Source organism: Antechinus flavipes, chromosome 4 (genome assembly GCF_016432865.1).
Source record: "Antechinus flavipes isolate AdamAnt ecotype Samford, QLD, Australia chromosome 4, AdamAnt_v2, whole genome shotgun sequence".
NCBI lineage: Eukaryota > Metazoa > Chordata > Mammalia > Dasyuromorphia > Dasyuridae > Antechinus > Antechinus flavipes.
This window is the reverse complement of record NC_067401.1, coordinates 106746267-106768072: the sequence shown is the minus strand read 5'-3', so window position 1 is coordinate 106768072 and position 21806 is coordinate 106746267. Positions and strand designations below refer to the sequence as shown.

At 36.3% G+C, this 21806-nt stretch overlaps 1 protein-coding gene across 1 annotated transcript in view; it reads right to left on the bottom strand.

Moving 5' to 3' along the window:
• SPTA1 (spectrin alpha, erythrocytic 1) overlaps positions 1 to 21806 on the bottom strand; it is a 109889-nt gene that overhangs the window by 68546 nt on the left and 19537 nt on the right. The window contains exons 15-21 of the mRNA XM_051993709.1: positions 21146 to 21350; positions 17877 to 18058; positions 14989 to 15232; positions 13429 to 13551; positions 11654 to 11871; positions 6173 to 6265; positions 4360 to 4494 (exon numbers count right to left, since the gene is read on the bottom strand). Coding sequence (XP_051849669.1) covers positions 4360 to 4494; positions 6173 to 6265; positions 11654 to 11871; positions 13429 to 13551; positions 14989 to 15232; positions 17877 to 18058; positions 21146 to 21350 — 1200 coding nt within the window. The remainder of the gene's footprint in view (positions 1 to 4359; positions 4495 to 6172; positions 6266 to 11653; positions 11872 to 13428; positions 13552 to 14988; positions 15233 to 17876; positions 18059 to 21145; positions 21351 to 21806) is intronic.

The window sequence follows — 21806 nt, the reverse complement described above, 5'->3', positions numbered from 1 at the left end:
TGCTATAAACTGTAGGCCCTTATGCACATAAAATATGTGTGTAGTCAATTGACTCATCTTCTTTGTTTGGAAGGAAAGGAAAATCACTTGTCTAAGGCCATTTAATTGATTAATGATAGAGCTCAAATTAGAACTTAAGTCTTTTGACTTTAAATGTAGATCTCTTAGCAGTTTGGAACTATGCTCAAAAAGTTATCAAGCTGTGCATACCCTTTGATCCAGCAGTGTTTCTACTGGGCTTATACCCCAAAGAGATACTAAAGAAAGGAAAGGGACCTGTATGTGCCAAAATGTTTGTGGCAGCCCTGTTTGTAGTGGCTAGAAGCTGGAAAATGAATGGATGCCCATCAATTGGAGAATGGTTGAGTAAATTGTGGTATATGAACGTTATGGAATATTATTGTTCTGTAAGAAATGACCAGCAGGATGAATACAGAGAGGACTGGCGAGACTTACATGAACTGATGCTGAGTGAAATGAGCAGAACCAGGAGATCATTATATACCTCAACAACGATACTGTTTGAGGATGTATTCTGATGGAAGTGGATCTCTTCGATAAAGAGAGCTTTAATTGATCAAAGATGGACAGAAGCAGCTACACCCAGAGAAAGAACACTGGAAATGAATATAAACTGCTTGCATTTATGTTTTTCCTCCCGGGTTATTTATACCTTCTGAATTCAATTCTCCCTGTGCAACAAGAAAACTGTTTGGTTCTGCACACATATATTGTATCTAGGATATACTGCAATCCATTCAACATGTAAAGGACTCTTGCCATTTGGGAGAAGGGGTGGAGGGAGGGAGGGAGGGGAAAAATCGGAACAGAAATGAATGCAAGGGATAATGCTGTAAAAAATTACCCTGGCATGCGTTCTATCAATAAAAAATTATTTTAAAAAAATATAAAAAAAAATAAATGTAGGTCTCTTTCTAGGTTCATGGGACCTATATCCACTATTTAAATTCAGCTAAGGACCAATGACTCAAATTTATAAAACAAAAAAATGCTTTCTTTGCAATAAAATCACAAAGTAGATAGAGCAACTTTTACTATCCCTATTTCATGAATGAGGGACTGAGACTCAGAAAGGTTAAGGAAATGTCAAGAATCACTGAGCAAGTAGGAAAGGTAGGATGTGAACCCAAGTGCCCTGGCTCTAACTCCAATGCTCTTCGTTTCAAACCACACTATCTTCTTTGGGAAGTCCCAGACCCTTCCATTCCCCTTCCCTCCCAGAAATTTGTGAAGATGAATAAGTTTCAGTTATGAAAACCTTTTAAGAATAAGCAGGAATAGCAACTAGCAAGACATATCATTGGTATACGGTAATAGGGAAAAGGGTGGAGGTAGGAACAAGGAAAATCCTTTTGCTAATTCAGGTTAATAATTTATAGTCTATGGCGAGACTTACATGAACTGATGCTAAGTGAAATGAGCAGAACCAGGAGATCATTATATACCTCAACAGCGATACTGTTTGAGGATGTATCCTGATGGAAGTGTATCTCTTTGTTAAAGAGAGCTAATTCAGTTTCAATTGATCAAGGATGGACAGAAGCAGCTATACCCAAAGAAAGAACACTGGGAAATTAATATAAACTGCTTGCATTTTTGTTTTTCTTCCCAGGTTATTTATACCTTCTGAATCCAATTCTCCCTGTGCAACAAAAAAACTGTTTGGTTCTACACACATATATTGTATCTAGGATATACTGTAACCTATTCATCATGTAAAGGACTGCTTTGCCATCTGGGGGAGGGGGTGGAGGGAAGGAGGAGAAAAATTAGAACAGAAGTGAGTGCAAGGAAAATGCTGTAAAAAATTACCCTGGCATGGGTTCTATCAATAAAAAGTTATTTAAAAAAATAATTTATAGTCTAAAAGAGTTGCCTAAGCATGAACCAGGTTAAAATATAATTGGAAAATGTTTGACAAACAAAATTAAAATAGAAGGCAGACAATGTAAATTTGTGGTTTTTGAAGTTAACACGGGCCTTAGGGATCCATTTCTCTTTGAGTTTGACACCATTGACCTAGAATTCTAAAAAAATTAACTGATCTATCTAGGATTATACAATCAATGTTTCAGTAGTGAGACTTAAACCTATGTCATCCTACAATACCCTCTAAACTAATCTTAATTAATAAATAATTAATATAATATAATAAATAATAAATAAAAAATTAATAATAAACTAAACTAAATAGTGCTACACCAAACTCCCAAAAAACTATTTTATGAACTAGAAAAAATAACAACAAAATTCATCTGTAAGACTAAAAGGTTAAGAATTTCAAAGGAATTAATGAAAAGAAAAGCAAATGAAGGTGGCCTAGCTGTACTAGATCTAAAATGATATTATAAAGCAGCGGTCATCAAAACCATTTGGTACTAGCTAAGAAATAGAGAAGTTGATCAGTAGAACAGGTTAGGATCACAAAATAAAACAGCCAATGACTCTAACAATCTAGTATTTGACAAATCCAAAGACTCTACCTTTTGGGATAAGAATTCACTATTTGACAAAAACTAATGGGAAAATTGAAAACTAATGTGGCAGAAAGTAGGCATAAACCCACACCTAACTCTGTATACTAAGATAAGGTTGAAATGGGTTCATGATCTAGACATAAAGAATGATACTATAAATAAAATAGAAAAACATAAGAGAGTTCCTCTCAGATTTGGGGAGGAGAAAGTAATTTGTGACCAAAGAAGAACTAGAGATCATTATTGATCATAAAATAGATTATTTTGATTACATCAAATTGTACAAACAAAACTAATGCAAATAAGATTAGAAGGGAAGCAACAAAATGGGAAAACATTTTCACAGTTAAAGGTTCTGATAAAGGCCTCATTTCCAAAATACATAGAGAATTGCCTCTAATTTATAAGAAATCAAACCATTCTCCAATTGATAAAGGGTCAAGAATATGAACAATTTTCAGGTGAAGAAATTGAAACTATTTGTAGCCACATAAAAAGGTGCTCCAAATCACTATTGATCAGAGAAATGCAAATTAAGATACCTCTGAGATATCACTACACACCTATCAGATTGGCTAAGATGACAGGAAAAAATAACAACAAAAGTTGGAGGGGATGTGAGAAAACTGGGATACTGATACGTTGCTGGTGGAATTGTGAATGGATTCAACCATTCTGGAGAGCAATTTGGAACTATGCTCAAAAAGTTATCAAACTGCACATACCCTTTGATCCAACAGTGTTTCTACTGAGATTATATCCCAAAGAGATCTTAAGGGAGGGAAAGGGACCCATATGTGAAAAAATGTTTGTGGAAGCCCTCTTTGTAGTAGCAAAAAACTGGAAACTGGGTGGATGCCCATCAGTTGGAGAATGGCTGAATAAGTTATGGCATATGAGTGTTACGGAATATTATTTTTCTGTAAGAAATGACCAGCAGGATGATTTCAGAGAGGACATGAACTGATGCTAAATTACATGAGCAGAACCAGGAGATCATTATACATGACAACAAGAATAAATAACAATCAATTCTGGGCTCTCTTCAACATTGAGATGATTCAAACCAGTTCCAATTGTGCAGTGCTGAAGAGAGCCATTTACACCCAGAGAGAAAACCATGGGAACAGAGTGTGAAATACAACATAGCATTCTCACTATCTCTGTTGTTACTTGCTTGCATTTTGTTTTCTTTCTCACTTTTTCTTTTTCTTCCTTCTTGATCTGATTTCTTTTTTTTGGTACAACAAGATAACTGTATAAATATATACACATATATTGGATGTAACATGTATTTCAACATATTTAATATGTACTGGATATCTGCCAGCTAGGGGAGAAGGTAGAGGAAACGAGGGGAAAATTTGGGACAAAAGTTTATGCAAGAGTCAATGTTTGGAAAAATGCCTATGCATATGCTTTGTAAATAAAAAAGCTTTAATTATTTTTTGTTCAAAACTAAAAAACAAAAAAACAAAACAACAACAAAAAAAACTATGTCATCCTGGGGAACACTATTTCCCCAACTATTATGATAGACTTACTACATCTTGAAAGACAATACAAGATAAATATATCATTTATCATGGTATTGTACCATTGAGCTGTCAGACTCATTTCTTGAAAGGATATCAGGCTGGGGAAGATGAAGAATTGGAATAAAATGTAAAATCTTTAAGCAATTACCTGTTGCTCCTTACTATCCAACATTGCACTATTGGAAAACAAAGACATAAAAGGAGATAAAGGGAGAAGGAGACTGGAAAAGAGAACATTGGGGGACACAAAATTTACTAGCTGAACTGGTGACTAAGGCACTCTAAGATCTGAAGTTAGAAGAGACGAGGGTTAAGCATATCACCTTGTTGATAGAGCTGAGGAGAGTTAATACATCATCTTTCTTCATGGTGACTTCTCTGGGGCTCCTTGCCTGGAAATCATATAAAGCTATGACCCGTTCTTCCAAAGCAGCCCCTTCCACAGGTGCAACTTGTTGCTAAATGGGATCCAAAGTTAAAGAAGTTTGTCAAAAAATACCTCAAATCAACAAATATTTATTAAGTGCCTAATATAAGTAAAACTCTGTGTTAAACATAAAAAAACTCCAGCATATTATGACAAAAAAAGAAAGAATTACTTCTCCTAAAGATCTTATATTTTAATGTTCCCCTACTACACAGACCCAGTCAGCCTTAAGACCAATTTTTTTTTATTTTCATTCAATTTGTCTCACAAAACAAGACATATGGGTATGTCTTCTCCATACCAAAAGCAAGCAATGTAATGTAGAACTGAGGTCATCAATCAATTCTCTCTTCTTGATCTTCTGGGAGTGGCATAAAGTCACATGTTGATCAAATAATCATATGTATTTGCAAAGTAAGATTAGACTTTATTTTATTTGCAAAGTAGGATTAAACTTTTAATTAGTTGTTACTAACTTGGGAGTCAACAGAAAATTCCAACAGTAAGAGTGATAGGAATTCTAAATTTCTAATAGTTGTTTTGTGGTGACAGGATAAATGGGAAAGAACTCATCTCTACCTCCTCGTCATCTCCCCATGACTTTTAAATTAGCAAATTCAAGAACTCTGGATCCTCAGCTTTGGGGTGGAAAGGGAATGGGACATGGGTTGTCTGAAGGAAGGAGAGGTAGTTCATGTGTAAGATGAAAAAACTTGAGAAGAAAAGGCAAGCATTGTAAAATATATATATATATATATATATATTCATTTTATGCACATATCTTTTTCTTATGATGAGAGACTTTCCATTTTATACTTTCCCCAGACATTTAAGCTCCGAGAATACAAGTAGGAATAGGAACTGTTCTATTGAACAACCATGTCCGTACCCTCCTTAAAAGTACTCTTCAAAATGAACATTTTTCCCAAACTTCCCTGCTTCACTCTATCTATAGCAATCATACAATTGTTATATCTTTTTTAGTGCATCTTTTTATGATCCAAAGGGTATAAATTTAAACATTTCTATTCAAACTCCATGGCACAGGGCACAGACTTGGGCACATAATCAGTGCTGGTTGACTCATCTTGGCTTGTTTGTCTCTCAGGCTATTTCTTAGTCTATTTTCTTTGAGTTCCCATCTCTCCCATTAGACACTAAATTCCCTAAAGGTAGGGATTGTATTGTTTCCTTTCCTTGAACAAAACAGGAGATATTGAATGAAATGTAGAAGCTCAGAGTTGAAACGAACTTCAGAAACCAGCTAGTTCAGCCCCCACCTGAACTAAATCTGATCTGTAATATACTTAGGAAGAGGTTATATCCAGCTTATGTTAAGGGGCTTCTTGATATAGAACCTCAATATTTTCAGAGAAAGCCCATCCTACTTGGGAAACAATTTTAAGGAATGTTGTCCTTATATTACTGGGTCTAAATTTGCCGCAATTTTTATCCACTTGTCTTGGTTCTGTCTTCTGGGGTTGAATACCATGGAACTAATATAATTCTTCTTCCATAAGGCAGCTTTTTGAATACTTGAAAGCAGAGGACATTCTTTCCCCTTGGCCCCCATTCAGGTTGTTGAGTTACAATGGCATTTGGTAACAGCTGCTCTGTTCATAGTGAGAAATAGGACCCAGTAGTCAATAGGACCTATTTTACTTGTTGATAGGCTATCAGTTCCCCAGCATCCCTCACCTCTTACTTACCTGGCATGCCTCTGCCTGCTCCCTCAGAGCCTGCATGCTGGTTCCAAAGGCATTAAGATCTACCAGGAAGGCTTCATGCTTCTTCAGAAGAGCCTAGAAATGAAGGAAAGTGGTCAAAGAGAGTCAAGGAGCAAACAAGACATTCAGGGAGCCAGAGAAGGCTAGAGTGCCGAAGTGCAGTCTTGACAAGTGCCCCCTGTCTGAGACATAGTTACTTCTCATATGTAAGAGCATCATTGGGCTAGGTTCAATCCAATCCATTCCAATAGGCATTTATTACACACCTATTACAGACATGGCATTGTGTTAAGTGTTGGTCACTTTCAGATTCTTTGGAACCCCATTTTGTGTTTATTGGTAAAGATACTGAAGTGATTTACCATTTCCTTCTTTAGCTCATTTTACTGATGGGAAACTAAGATAAACAGGATTAAATGACTTGCCCAAGGTCACATAGTTGGTAAGTGTCTGAAACCAGATATGAACTAAGGAAGATGAGTCTTCCTGACTCCAAGATTGGCACTTTATATTGCTTCCCCTTGTTTCCTATTGTGTTAGATACTGGGGATAAAAAGATAAACACAAAACAGCCTCTTGGGGAGATGTATCAAATCTAGCTTAATTTCTATAGATTGGATTTCTATTTTTATTGACATAGGGACCATGCAAATGAGCTTCCCTCCTCTCCCCCCCCACCCCCAGCAATGGAAATCCACATTCTTTCTGTGATTTACAGACCTAGAAAGTATCTTCAGAAACTGATTCAAGGTCACACACCTAGTATGTGTCAAAGACAGGACTTAATCTCAGGTTTTCCTGGCTGGCTCGAGGTCTCCTTTCTCCCTACCACATCACACTGCCTCCATCCTGAGGAAGGAGCCTTAACGGCTAAGCAGGGGTTTCTAATTAATGATCCTATGACCTTGTTGCATTTTGGTTTTATTTTTTTAATAATATTTTGATAACTGTATTTCAATATAAAGGGTTTCCTTTGCAAGCCCATATTTTATTTCAAAAACATTATTTTGGGAGAGGGGCGGTGTCCATAAAATTCATTAGACTTCTAAAAAGGGTCCTTGGTATACAAAAAAAATTCCATTGTGAACTAATGGGGGAGATCAGAAAAGAAAAGCCTTCCTAGAGGTGGTAGTGAATAAGCTGATCCTTGAATGAAATCAGAATTTTCTAAGGTCTCTACCAATCCTAATTAATGATCTTATGATTCTGTGTCTACCTAATCCTGGCAAAATGTTGGAATCACCTTAAGATTTGAGTCTCTTTATTAGCTCCATAAAAGCACCATTAAGGTGCTTGCTGTCCCCAAGCTTAGATGGGAATTCATACCAAAGAAGCTTTGAGAGTTTATAATGGCTCTAGAGGACAAATACTCTGTAGCAATGTGAGAAGGATCAGACAAGGAAAGTAAACTGATTTTATACCAAAGTTCTTCTAATGAAAAATGGGGCATATGTAAATTTTTCCAAAGTTTAGCTCCTTTGTGGATCTATGGAACAGAAACATAGGTTGGCATTTGCTGATGGAATAAGAGTTGAGGCTATTCTTACAGTTGCCCAGTAACTTACAGAATAGTTTTATATATTTACTGTGGAACAGCTCCAATTACCCTTCCTCTAACCCTGGTCTCTCCACTACTGCCATCCTAAGGGAAAGAAACACCCCATTAGCAACATAATGCTTAAATGGCAAGGACTTTTAGAATTCATTGTTTCAGTTTGAACTCAAATAGCTGTTCAAATTGTGGGACAACAAGATTTGGAAGCAGATGATCTGGCTTGGAATTCTGGCTCTGTCACTAAACTGCCTAAGAGACCTTGGTCTCCATTTCTCCTTCTGTTAAAAAAAAACAAACAAACAAAAACAAAAAACAAAAACAAAAACAAAAAAACATTGGTTGGAGTCAATGACTCTTAGAATCTCTTCCATAGCTGCATCTATGATGAAGTAGGAGCAGACATACTTCGCAGAGATAGGCGGTATACTTGAGAAAGTCCTAGATTTAACTTGACCTAAATTCATATCATCTCTCCAGACTCTTACAAGTCATGAGACTATGGGCAAATCATTTCCTTCTCCTAGCCTTATCTAAAGAAGATGGTACTAAAAGCACCTGGAGGCAGGTAGGTGATACAGTGGATAGAGCACTGGACCTGAAGTCAAAAAGAACAAAGTTCAAATTTGACCTTAGATACTTCTAATCTGTATGATCCTGGGAAAGTCACTCTTTTAGCCACTGGAAAAGAAAATGGAAAAACATTTTGGTAGTTTTGCAAAAAAAATCCTATACATCTCAGGACAAGCCAAATATTACTAAAATGACTAAATAGCAATAATAATAGCTCACAGATTCGTTGTAAATGTACATATAAAATAATATATGTAAACTGCCTTAAAAACTTTAAAGCTATTTATTTAAAATTAATATACCATTACTTGTATATAACTAGATTTAAATTTTGTTGTTGTTGTTGTTCAATCCATTCAGTTATGTGGGATTTGATTGGCAGAAGTATTGAAGTGGTTTATGATTTTCTTCTCCTGCTCATATTACAGATGAGGAAATGAAGCAAACAGGTTAAAGTGGGTTTGCTTAGGGTCACACAGCTAGTTAAGTGTTTGAGGTCAAATTTGAACTCAAGATGTCTCCCTGACTCCTGGCTCAACACTTTGTGCACTATAGCACTACCTAGTGGCTCAACATATATTTAAATATTTAAAACTAATAAAACTTTTAAGGCTTTAAGAAAGCACAATTCAAATTCATGATGAAATATTGGGATATGAGGAAAGGAATGCTAGACTTGGAGTCAGAGAACTTGGTCTTTCCTGGTCATATGACCTTAGACGAAGCATTTAGTTTATTTCAACATTAGTTATTTTTGTTTGTTTGTTTGTTTTGTTTTGTTTTTCATCTTTAAAATAAAGAGGTTGGATAAAAAGGTCTCATATGCCCCTTCCAATTCTAAATTTGTCTTTCTAAATTCTAAAGCTTGGCCAACTCATTTTTGAGCTACATCTTTTAATCCAGTTTGGTAAAAACTAATTTCTAATTCTAACTTCATCATAATCCCCAATATATGATTCAGAGTTATAAATAGCCATGTCAATACATTCTCTCCAGTCTGAGTATATTCAAAGAAATATACAGACTTCATCAAAATAATAAAAGAGAATTAATTCATTTTGGACCCCTATTCTATTTCAATCAGTATTAATCAATTTGATAGAATCATATAAAAGTTCTGTATGTAAGGTTCCAGAGCAGTGAGCTGCAGATTCTAAGTTCATTTGTTGAACTTTAGGAAATTAATCAATTAATTAATTTAAAGCCCACCACCCTTGTTTTCCTGACAACTTTGACAAAGTCCACCATGGCAGAGATCACAACTATAGTGAAAGTCCTCCCAAATATATATATACATATATATATATATATATATATATATATATATATATATATATTTTTTTTTTTTTACTTCTGAACAAATTGCTTGCCCAATAGGGGCCCTTTGGTCTATGACTATTTGAGTTTGTACCATTTCCTCCTGCCCAAAACAAGAAGTCTGTTCATCTTATGTGGAGATATTCCTTGTTCACCCAATTTGTGATGCTATTGACATATTATTTTTCTTCTTCAATAGAATTATTCTGTATTTGGTATAGCTGTTCCACAATGACAGGACATTTAGCCCGATAAAACTAGGGCCCTGGAAGGAGGGGCATCTCAGATCATGGGAAAGATTTGCGGTCCACTTCATCAAAGGTGACCATAGACACTCTAATTAAGTGACATTGACTGAGACCTCTAAGTCAGCCTCTCTTATTTTAGGTAGAATAATTTTAATCTTCACAATACATAGAATTGTAGATTTCTAGAACTAGGAGGGATCTAAAACTTTCTCTCTTATCACTTTAAAAATAAGATAAAGAGAAATAAATCTAGATTTTACAATCCAATCTTTTTATTGGATAGACAAACCAAGTCTCAAAGTGTCTTGTTCAAAGTTACACAGGTAGGAAGGATCAGACATAGGATTTGAATTCAGGTCATCTGACCTCCAGAACCTATGCTCTTTCCAAAGTATTATACTGACCCCTTAGAGGAGATCTGTGTCTATTTGTGAAAAGATTACAAAGTACTTTTCTAATAACTACCCAAATAGATAAGCCAATAAGTATTTACCCCCATCTGACAGAAAAGGAAATGGTCTCAGAGAGGTGAATTGAATTATCCAGATTCACTGTAAGAAGTGAGATTAAACCCAAATCTTTGCTCAGTGATTAAAAAAAAAAAAGTGACCCTGTTGTTTGTCTCCTATTTCAGGCTGGTTTTATTTTAAGTACATATAATCTTTTAGATAGCTTCTACATTCTGAACCCTTGGGTAGCATCAGAGAACTTTAGGAATAACCTGGGGACTTTAGGATGAAACCAAGGTAGTTATGTTCCATTTTGTATGAAGAAATCCTTTTTTTTTTTTTTTTTTTAATAGGCAATCAGGGTTAAATTACTTTTCTAAGGACACACAGCTAAGGCTGAATTTGAACTCAGATCCCCTGACTCCAGAATTGATCATTTATTCACTAAGCTCTCTTAGCTGTCCCCTAGCTCTCAAAGATACTAAAGAATCTTTATTATTGTATATCAATGTAAAGCTAGAAGAGATCTCAAAGGCAGACACATTGTGTGATTTGCCTAGCATCACCCAACTAATAAATATCTAAGATAGGATTTGATCCTAGGACACCAAATCCAATGCCCTACCTATCAAAAAACAAACAACAAACAAACTTTTCCTGAAACTCAGGGCCTTTTAAATCTTCAGTATGGCATGCTCTCAACCAAGTAAATTTAGATCTTTGGACAAAAACAATGATTCTTTGGGAGAGTATAGCAATTTGAGAGCTCACCCTAAGATCCTATCAATTCCCAGGAATTCCAAATATGTAAGGCCAAAGTAGATTCTTCCAGGTTCTCCAAAGAATCATTGAAGAAACAACTGAAGAAATCTTAGAAAATACCTAGTCTACGTCCAGATTAGAAAACAGAAGCCTAGAATGAGAGTGTGCTGGAGCCAGCTGGAACCAGCTCATAGACCTATTGTTAAATTTTTAGTGCAAGCATTTATACCTTGGAAATCAGCAAATGCTATTTATCAGGGTCCAGTTTATTACTCCTTTGCTTGTCCTTAAATGAAGGAGGAAATGTTAATAATTTAGATTAAACCTCATAGTGTGTCTATATACATTATATTTTCCTAGGGAGCCAAGTGTTAAACAATTACCAGCATATTCCTGCTTAAGATTATATGGATAGAAGTATACAGAGACAGTGCAACCCATATCTATTGTTCTTTCCACTACTTATGAATTAAATTCTTTAGAATCCTTAAGCACTGAATGACCTATCCAAAGAGATAGGTTCCATCTGGTTGGGATTTTCTGGACCCTCCTTCCAACCTACCCCAGCAGTTTCCTCATCAGCCCCATAATTTGTGTTGTCCACAATGGGCTCCTTCTCACGGATCCAGGCCTCTGCTTCATGTAAATCTGCAAGGTACTGCTGGAACTGCACGTTGTCCTCCAGGCCACGCTGTCGCTGAGCAGCCCGAGCCTGAAGGGACTTTATGTTTTCATTCAGACTCTTTACCCTAGAGGCTACATCATCTGCAGCAAAGTGCCCTGTAGAAAAGGGTATAGCAAATGTTTAATGACCCCTTTCCCCCTAATCAGATAGTCCTACAATATCTCCAAGAGTGAATAAAACAACTATAAAGAGATCACCTATTGTGTAAAAACCAAGTGGTATAAGTGGTCATTAGGTTGTAAGGCAGAACTGGTATTTATTCAAAGGATTCCATAAATTATTGTGCTGTAAGGTTCAAGAATAACTAGGTATAATTGAGCCTCACAAATTCTAGAAGGACCTTAGAAAACTAATCATGAGATAACTGTAAGAATAATCATAAGTCATCTTATCAGACTGGAATCACAAGGCATCTTCTCTCTCTCTCTCTTTTTTTTTTTTTAATAACTTTTTATTGATAGAACTCATGCCAGGGTAATTTTTTACAGCATTATCCCTTGCATTCACTTCTGTTTCGATTTTTCCCCTCCCTCCCTCCACCCCCTCCCCCAGATGGCAAGCAGTCCTTTACATGTTGAATAGGTTACAGTATGTCCTGGATACAATATATGTGTGCAGAACCAAACAGTTTTCTTGTTGCACAGGGAGAATTGAATTCAGAAGATATAAAATAATCCGGGAAGAAAAACAAAAATGCTTGCAGTTTATATTCATCTCCCAGTGTTCTTTCTTTGGGTGTAGCTGCTTCTGCCCATACAAGGCATCTTTTCAAAAGTTTTTGGGAAAACTTGATCTCTTATGGACTACTGACTCAGTTATGGATAGAAATAACTGCTCTAATATGTATTAGTCAGACCATATGTGGAATATCAGGTTCAATTCTGGGATTGGCAGAATTTGCGTTTTAAGAACACTGACAAATTACTCAGAGGAGGATGACCAGGATAGTTAACAAATCCAAAATCTATATCTTGTGAAATTTAAATGAAAATGAAATGTTTCATCTAAAGAAGAGGAGGAAGATATAATAGCTGAGTTCAAATATAAGAGTTCATATAAGTCAATGAATAACGGAGTAGAGCTATTCTCTCCTGTTCCTTGCTCTAAAGGACAGGACTTAGAGGTTCTAAATGGTTTCTGAGACCAGTTTTATACATTTGGGGCTGTAAGTAGAAAAATGTGACAGGAATCAATTTACATTAATGAAAGAAAGGGGAAAAAAAAAACCTTTAACTAATTGGTGTTAGATTACAATAGAATGAATTCCTCACTGAGAAAAATACTTAAGTAGAGATTAGATGAGAGCAATGTGTGGATACAGTAGATACAATGTGTGGATGGGGAAGGGAAGAGAAGAAGCATTTTTAAAGTATTTACTATGTAAAGACATTGTAACAAGAGTTTTATAAATATTAACTCATTTTATCTTTACAACAACCTTAGAAGGTAGGTGATGCCATTTTGGATCCTGGAAACTGAGGCAGATGGAGTTTAAATGACTAGTCTTCCTGACAAGATCAAGAGCTTTATCTACTACCCCACCCAGGAGCATATATTAGAACAGGAGATTAGCTCAACAACTCCTAAGGGTTTTCCTAATTCTGAGATACAAAGTTGAATGAGAGGGACATGTCTAGCCTCCAATACCATACCTTCTTCTATCATTTTGTTTCCTCTTTCTGTGATGACACGAATTCGGGGTTCATGACTGGCAATGTCAGCCAGGATGACCTGGTGCCTATTCAGTAGGTTCTGAGAAGCAATTAGGTCCTTTCCTAAAATGGGAAAAAAAATAGTTCTTAGACTCCTAATTGACAAAGCTTCAAGTCGTTGCATCTGGTAGAAAGAAAGAAGAACATTTGTACTTGACTCAGAATTCCATTCACTCTTTAACTCCTGGGGCTAAAACTTCATCCCAAAAAATCTGTCTGGTGGCTACGTATGCTGGGAACTGAAGCATCAATCTGGGAGGGCATCATCCAACTTCATTTAGTCTCTTTCCTCTTAACTCCCAAGACTTTTATTTCATAAAAGGAAAGTGAGCATTTATCATTCATCCTCTCTATCAGTCTGAGGATAAAATAATAACTTCTCAATGTGCTTCCATTAACTCATTCTTAGTCCCATATATATGTCCCTCATTTCTTATGACCCTCTTGGTTTTGACTTTCTGACTCCAATCAAGTAAACCTACCAGATTTATTCCTACTCAAGCTTTACTCTCTCTTATCTATAACCTTATGCTGCTTCTCTTATCCAGGATTTCCTGCCTGTTTTTCTCCATATAAGCTTGCATATCCTTCAAGATTTAAAACTAATGACAAAAATACTATTGCTTTTCTCCAGTGGTGAAGAAATTCTGGAAGCCTCCAGCTCAATGTGTACTAAATAAGATAGGGGGAGGCTGCAGAAGGTTCAGTCTCCAGATATAACCCTACATAGTCTTAGTCACTAAAACTCAAGTGTCCCAGGATTTAAATCCACATTTTACCCCATGATATTTATAGCTATTGTATATACATCTACATTTAACATATTAGGAAACTGAGGTCTAAACACATGGAGTGATTTATGTCGACATGCAAATTATAAATGGGAGATCTGGGAGTCAAAACTAATTCTCCTGATTTTAAAATCTGAATCATCACACTGTTACCTTAGAAAGAGTTCCCCCAAAGCATAGATCCTGGCTTATCCATCCTCCGCATCTCCCACATTCTATATCCCATTTAAAGCCCTGTAAATTATGCAGTTTACAGAGCATTCTCCTAAACAGAACTTAAACTCTAGCCCTGATTAGCAGTCTTTTCCACCATCACTAAGCAAAAGGAAGAGAGAACAGCAGTATGATAATGTTATATAAATTCCTTCCAATATCCTGACACCATGAGAATTTGGCCAGATTTGTGGCAGACTCAAACCCTGGAGGTAGACTTCATTTAGACTGGACAAACTTCCCCAATAGGAAGAAACAAATTCCTACAAAGTTAATATGTAGGAGATAAGGGTCCTTTGTCATTTCGCAAGTTCAATTTGTTCATATTTGTTTTCATTTCTATGCATGTGACTTTTCCCAATTTAAGAAGCCCTTCCTTCTAGCCTTTTCCTTTACACCCAAATACCCACCCCATAGTTAATGAAAAACAAAGATACTATTGTCTTCTTCCTATAGGAAGGAAATTCTGGGAGCCTCTGGTTCAGTGTGCACTAACCAAGATGAGTGGAGGCTGCAGAAGGCTCAGTCTCTTGGATCCAAGCCTCCTCATCCTCTGTGTCCCGACAGATCTGTTGCAGTAGCAAAAGGTCAATGAGCTTCCTCTTCCTGTTGGTCAGTGGTTCCTTCAGGGCATCATAACGTGTCACCAGTGACTCCTGCCTTAATTTCATTTCTCCAGCATCAGGATGCTCCACCTCCTCAAAATAGGTAGCCAGGTCTGTGATGGTATCTACTTGGTCCTAATAATGAAAAAGAATATGCAGTTGTTTATTTACCACAGTCAATGGAGACAGTACCAAGAGAAGATCAGCATTTATATGTCAGGCAAGACAATATTTCTCTTAATTAGTTCTAGAAAATTCTAATAAGATTCACCTCAATGTTCTACCTCAAATTCATATTGAAAGGGACTGATTGGATGAAGTATTTCTCAGTATTGAGTCACATGATCCCTGTTCTAAGAACTGGGACCCTGGGGAGAGGGAGATCATAAGATCTCTGAAGGGATGGACTTTGAACCTTGGGATACAGGAAATTAGTGGACTTGCAGGAAGTGACAGTGACCTATGGGAGGCAGCCAACATTGGTGACTGTTGGTCAAGGATGATTACATCCTTTTAGGCTATCCAATGAGAAGGCTCAGGTCTTTTGCTTTTAAATCTTGGACAAGGCAGAAGCTGGTCAGGTTCCAGGAGCATGTGGTGGGAGTTGGGATGGTTCCCAGGTATGTCTGGGCTTCTCCCTGCAGGGATTAAATAAATGCTTTCTCTTTGTACCTGAAGATGTCTCTGATAATTTTATTTGGGAAAGGAGGTCTTGCACCCATCTCACACAATAAGAGAGCTAGGGTAAAAAGAGACCTAGAAATCATCTGTTCTGAAGGAAAAGATGAGAATTTTCCAAAGGAAGAAGCTAATGTAAACTGGCTTGCTCAAAAGCTAAACTGAAAGAATTAGAAATCTAATGTAATAGTGACCTTCTAAACACAACCCAAAGGTAGAATGGAAGCCATTGGGTATGGGTACATGGAAATAAAAATAAAGATGGATGAATGGAAAGGAAGATGAACTTGATATCAGGAAAAACTTCTATTCAAATCCCATCTCTGATACTGAATGACATATATAGCTATATGACTATGCTTAAACTCTCTGAGTTCATTTTCAAATCTATAAAATATAAATAATAACCCCATCCCATATCCACCCACCCCCCACTCCCACCAATCCCCCCACCCCATCCAATTTTATCTATCTCAGTCCTAAGCACCAAAGAAAGTCATAAACATTTTGAACCTTCTAAATTCTAAGGTACTTTGATTACTCTAAGTAACTATGCAACAAAAACAATGTTAATTCGAGGTTTTCTAAGTCAAAATACACTAAAGATCCTTTTTTATTTGGGTTTCACACCACTGCAGTATCTTTGAAAAGAAAATCCCAAATGGTATCATGAAAAGTTCAACAGTACTGAAAAATACCTGAATAACAACTGATCTTTCTCTGCCACTTATAGACTTAGAGAGGTGTCTAGAGGGTGTGAAACAAGCAATTAATGAGGTATATATGCCCAGCCAGTTATTATGCAAGCTCCATATATAGAAGTATAGGTCAACTTGATCTTCCATCTACTATCCCTTTCTTGAAGATAGAGCTTTGACATATTGTTTTTAACCTTTCTCTCAGCTTATAATTTAATGGTGATTCCCAGTTAACTATTTGATGTGGGTAACATGGTGTACTTAATAGAGTACTCAGCTTGGGGTCAGGAAAACCTGGGGTCAAATCCTGCACATGACATTTACTAATTTTATAATCTCTTTCAAACTCAGTCCCCTCATTTATAGAATAAGGATAATATCTTCAGTCTCTTCTTCACAGTGTTGTTGTGAGACTCAAATGACACAGAATATGCAAATTTTATAATATATAAAATACACATGGCCATCACAATTCAGAAATAGATTTGTACAATTCATAAATAGATATGTATTTTCAAGATATATTTCTCTACCTAATGCCTCTCATTCTGATTATTTTAAAATGGAATACTTTGGCTAAGACTCTACCCCAGACAGGAAATTCTGCATGTAGATTCAGTTTTTGCATCTCATAGTCTTTACCTAGGTAATTTATAAGTTTTTGATTTGCCTCTCTCCCTACATCCCCCTTCCAGCACAAAAACAGTTCCTTTCCTTTATCCAAAGTTTTTTTTTTTTTTTCTTTTCTGTACCTATTGGAAACCTACTCAGACTTAACTCATGTGGCTGTTTTCTCCTAGATCTCTCCTAGTCTTTCCTGCTCTGATATCTAGAAGTTTTTTCCACCCAAATTATAGGCCCTCATCTCTTAATCTTTAGGTCTACAGACTGTACCTATGCCTTGTCTATCACATTATAATTATAATGCACATTTCTATAACACTTTAATAGAAATCCTTAAATTAGGTTATTTGCATGTTGATAAAGAAATTGAGGTGCAGAGAGAGTCATTATGTGCCCAAAGTGACATGGCTAGTTAGTGAAATTGGAAACAGAAACCTAGTATTCTGGATGAAGCCTTGTGCGTGCTCTTACCAATACATTTGAGTGCATCTCACACATCCTTTCTTTTTTTTTTTTAACCCAAAGAAATAATATAATAAACATTCTGTTTCTAATGATTATACAGATTAGAAGGGGATCTATTGATGTTTGATCTCTACCCTTAGAAAGAATTTCCTTACTTTCTAATGAGTGCCCAAACAATGAGTCAATAAACATTATTTAAATATCTGCAATGTGTCAGGCACTATGCTAAATTCTGGAAATACAAAAAGGGCCAAAAGACAATGCCAAATGAGCTCCACCCTCAATAGACACCAAGAGCTAAAGGATTTAGGTACCTGATGAGCCTCCACACTGGTCTCTAAGACTCCATGTTTCCTAAGGAGATTCTGGACATCGGCCAGGCCTTTCCCATAATCTTCAGAGGTAACCTGACCTTCTGCTTCCTCTAGCCAGCGTGCCAAGTCTTCCACACTTTGTTCAAACTGTAGCTGCTTGTTGGCTTCATGAAGCTGGGCTCCTGTGGTGAAACATAAGGCTCAGGCCCAGGCCCAGGCCCAGGAAAAGACTTACCTTATGGTAGCAGAAAGGATGGATTGCTGGGCCTAGAGTTAGGAAGACCTGAAATCAAAGCTCATCTCAGACACTCACTGGTTTTGTGATCACTTAAGTTCCATTTCCTCAATGATAGTAGGTGCTGAATAAATGCTTATTTACTTTTTTCTGTGATGAGTTTTCATTAAACCAAGTTTAAATCTCATTCCCTCAATACTTAAGAGACACAGGAAAGTTGGAGAGGACTCTCATGGTAATGATTAAGTCCCTTTGTATCCTATGGAATTTGTATCCAATAGTACTGGCTTTGCTTTCAGGATTGGAAGTCTGGCTAATAAGTGTCCTTAGTTTCTTCCTAAAGGCTATAATATTATCAACTGACTATTAAATTCATTCATATCTTGGTTGGATATCAGGAGCTGTAGCATTCCAATTTTTCTTCCTGCTTTATCTTTGACTGATAGACCTTTGTTCATTTACTCTTAGTCTTGATTATGACAATTCCTCAACCTGGGATAGCTTCTCTTCTTTTGCAATTCCTATTAAAGTCTGTTTCACATGGCTGCCTTTCAGAAAGTTTCTCTCAGATTTTTCAACTGTAAATGAAGAGAGTTGGACCAAGATCTCTAAGATCACTGCCATGTCTAAATTCCATAATCTATGACAAAACCCTTTGTATAATGATCTCTCCTCTAGCTGTATGCTCAACAACATTTATGTCTCCTCTTGCAGCCAGACTAAGTCTTTCTCAATTGTTTGTTAGCAGTCTAGTAGACAGCTATCCAAGTCAGCATAAGAAGTAACACATAAATATGTTAAACATGACAGCCAATAATGTTACTCTGCTTAGTGGGAATAATGATGGTCACTAGGTAATTTTATAAAAGACTCAATATTAGGAGGTTGTTAGTGATTTTGAAATTACTACATTTTGAAACAACATAATGTTTATTTGAACATCTTTGCCATGTACTTCCATTGTGAGCTCCTTGAGAGCATAGAATACTATTTCCCCCCCTGAATTTTCAATGATTAACACAATACCTGACACATAATAAGTGTTTAAAAGATACTTGTTGGCTGATTGACTGACTGTACCATCCAAATTTGGAATTTGAAGATGTTCCCTAATAATGTGTGAATGTATCTGTAAGCACTGAATAGTTCTTTCTGCTAGAATGGATATCTAAATGATGTGCTTGTGTCTGCATGCCCTTAAGGAAGCAGCATAGTAGATGTGACAATAGCTGTTTCTTTCTAGAGTGTGGGAACAACTAGCCTGGAGAGCTGGGAACTGATGATACTAGAGAAATATACCAATGACAGTTAGACAAAGACTTGGTTCATTCAAACTTAACTGTCATCTTCATCCTATGTAAATATTATTTCTGCCCTATCTGACTAGGAATGCCCCAAATGTTTTAACTCCTTCCCTTATCCTGATTTCCTTTCAATGTTCAAAACCACTGTCTGCCAATAACTAGGAGGCATTCAGCATAGGTAATCAAGTAATTGTTAGAAAACAAGGCATTTATTAAATGTTGTTGATGGGTAATTGGCTAGCTAAGTGAATATGATGGGATCAATGAAGGGAGGTAGATGATAGTATGAGACTATGCTCAGTGGATATGATATATTTTCTTACAGGATTTTCCTTGGCTAGATTGTAGGAGGAAAGCAGAAACAATTAACCTTCAAGTCCTATCCCTAATCTTGCCTTATATGACATCACTTGGTATAATGTCAATCTTTAAAAATCCAGTTAATAACTTAGCTCTGTGGAAATTTGTCCTGTTAAATTAACAAAAGAAGTACAAACCTCATCATGAGAAAGTAGATAACATATTAGGCTCTGAGCCAGAACTAAAATTTATGTGGATTGTTTTAGTAATCATTTAAACAAGAAAAAAAAATAAGTTAAAAGAAAAGATGGGAAGCTGAATAATATCTTCAAGAATAGGAAAACTTAAATCAGAACAGAAGTGAGTGCAAGGGATAATGTTGTAAAAAATTACCCTGGCATAGGTTGTGTCAATAAAAAGTTATTAAAAAAAAAAAAAAGAATAGGAAAACGTCAGAGAAACACAAATAAGAGAAAATGGACTAACATAGCAGAAAGGTGAGTGCATATTAATGGCAAAGTGGGCTGGAATTTATAGTAGCAGGATTTGTACCTGCCCTTGGGCAGGACTTTTATTTTTTTAAGATTGTGTTACTCCATTGCTATTCCAGGGGAGTGGGAGTAGAATTAAGGAGGGAAAGCATTATATTTTCCTATGAGATTCATAAATGGAAATGTTTAGACAAAAAATACTGATATTTAATAATAATGATTAACTTCACTTTGAGCTTTAAGATTTGCAAAGCACTTCACATATATTATCTCACTTGATCATCACAACGAACTTATGATAAAAGTGTGATTGTTATCTCTATTTTACAAATGAAAGAACTAGGATTAAGAGAAACTAAGTGACTTCCCCAGTCATACATCTACTCAGGCAGGATTTGAACTTACATCTCCCTGATTCTAAGGCTGGAAATTGATTCTTTACATTACCTAGTTTCCTTGAAAACTCAAGTTATAAGAGCTGAATCATCTTACTCCATACAGTAGTTTAATATCATGGGGGTAGTAATGGTGGGGTGGTCACATGGTAATGTCCTTATATAAGTAGATTATATAAAAGGAGGGTGACTCCAGAAATAAGGATTATTCTTTTGGTCTTTGTGTTATAGAGACAGTACTACTTAGGGTTCCTCTGGTAGAGTTAACAATGAATTATCACAATATACATGCTTCCGGGGTTATCTTTCTGAGCAATGGGACCTGGTTAACCCAAGAACATTCAGAAAATTCAAATTGTAAAAAGGGCTTACTGACTATAAGGCAGCCACTGGAAAGAATAATTAAAGGACAGTGGGAAATTTCATTCTTTAAACTAGACATTAGCAGAAGGCACCTTCATATTTGCAGTAACATAGGTAGAAAGGCCCTGGTCAGGATCATGGTCAGTAACAAAACTAGTGAGTCTTGAGAAGTCTTTCTGACCTTTTTGCTTTGTGGCATCCAGGAGCTCCTTCCAGAGGGCAGTGACCTCACTAATACGGGCAGCCACATTGTCAGAAGCATAATGGTTGTTATCAATCATCTCCTGACCAGTTTTCTTCAGGTCATTGAGACGAATCTCATTATTCATCAGTTCTTCTGAAAACACTTTCTGCTTTTGAACTCGGCTCTTTAGGTTCTGTGAGTCCTGGGGTTAAGAGGAAGACAGAAACAAAATTCAGCATTAGAGGAAGAAGTGAAGGCAGAAGAGAAAATTTAGAACTTAAAGAATATCATTCTTGAAAACCTAGCCACATAACAAAGAAATGGAAAGTAAGTAGAAGCCTATCAATTGGAGAATGGCTGAATAAGTTGTAATATATGAAGGTAATAGAATATTATTGTTCTGTTAAAAAATGATGAAAAAGTTGATTTTAGAAAAGCTTGAAAAGATTTACATGAACTGATGCTAACCAAAATAAGCAGAATCAAAAATACATTTTATATAGTAACACCAAGAATGTGTAAAGATCAACTATGAAAGACTTGGCTCCTCTCAATGGTTCAGTGATCTAAGGTAATCCTAATAAACTTTGGAGAGAAAATGGCACTTGCGTCCAGAAAAAGAAGTCAGAAAGAAAGAGAAAGAGAGAGAGAGAGAGAG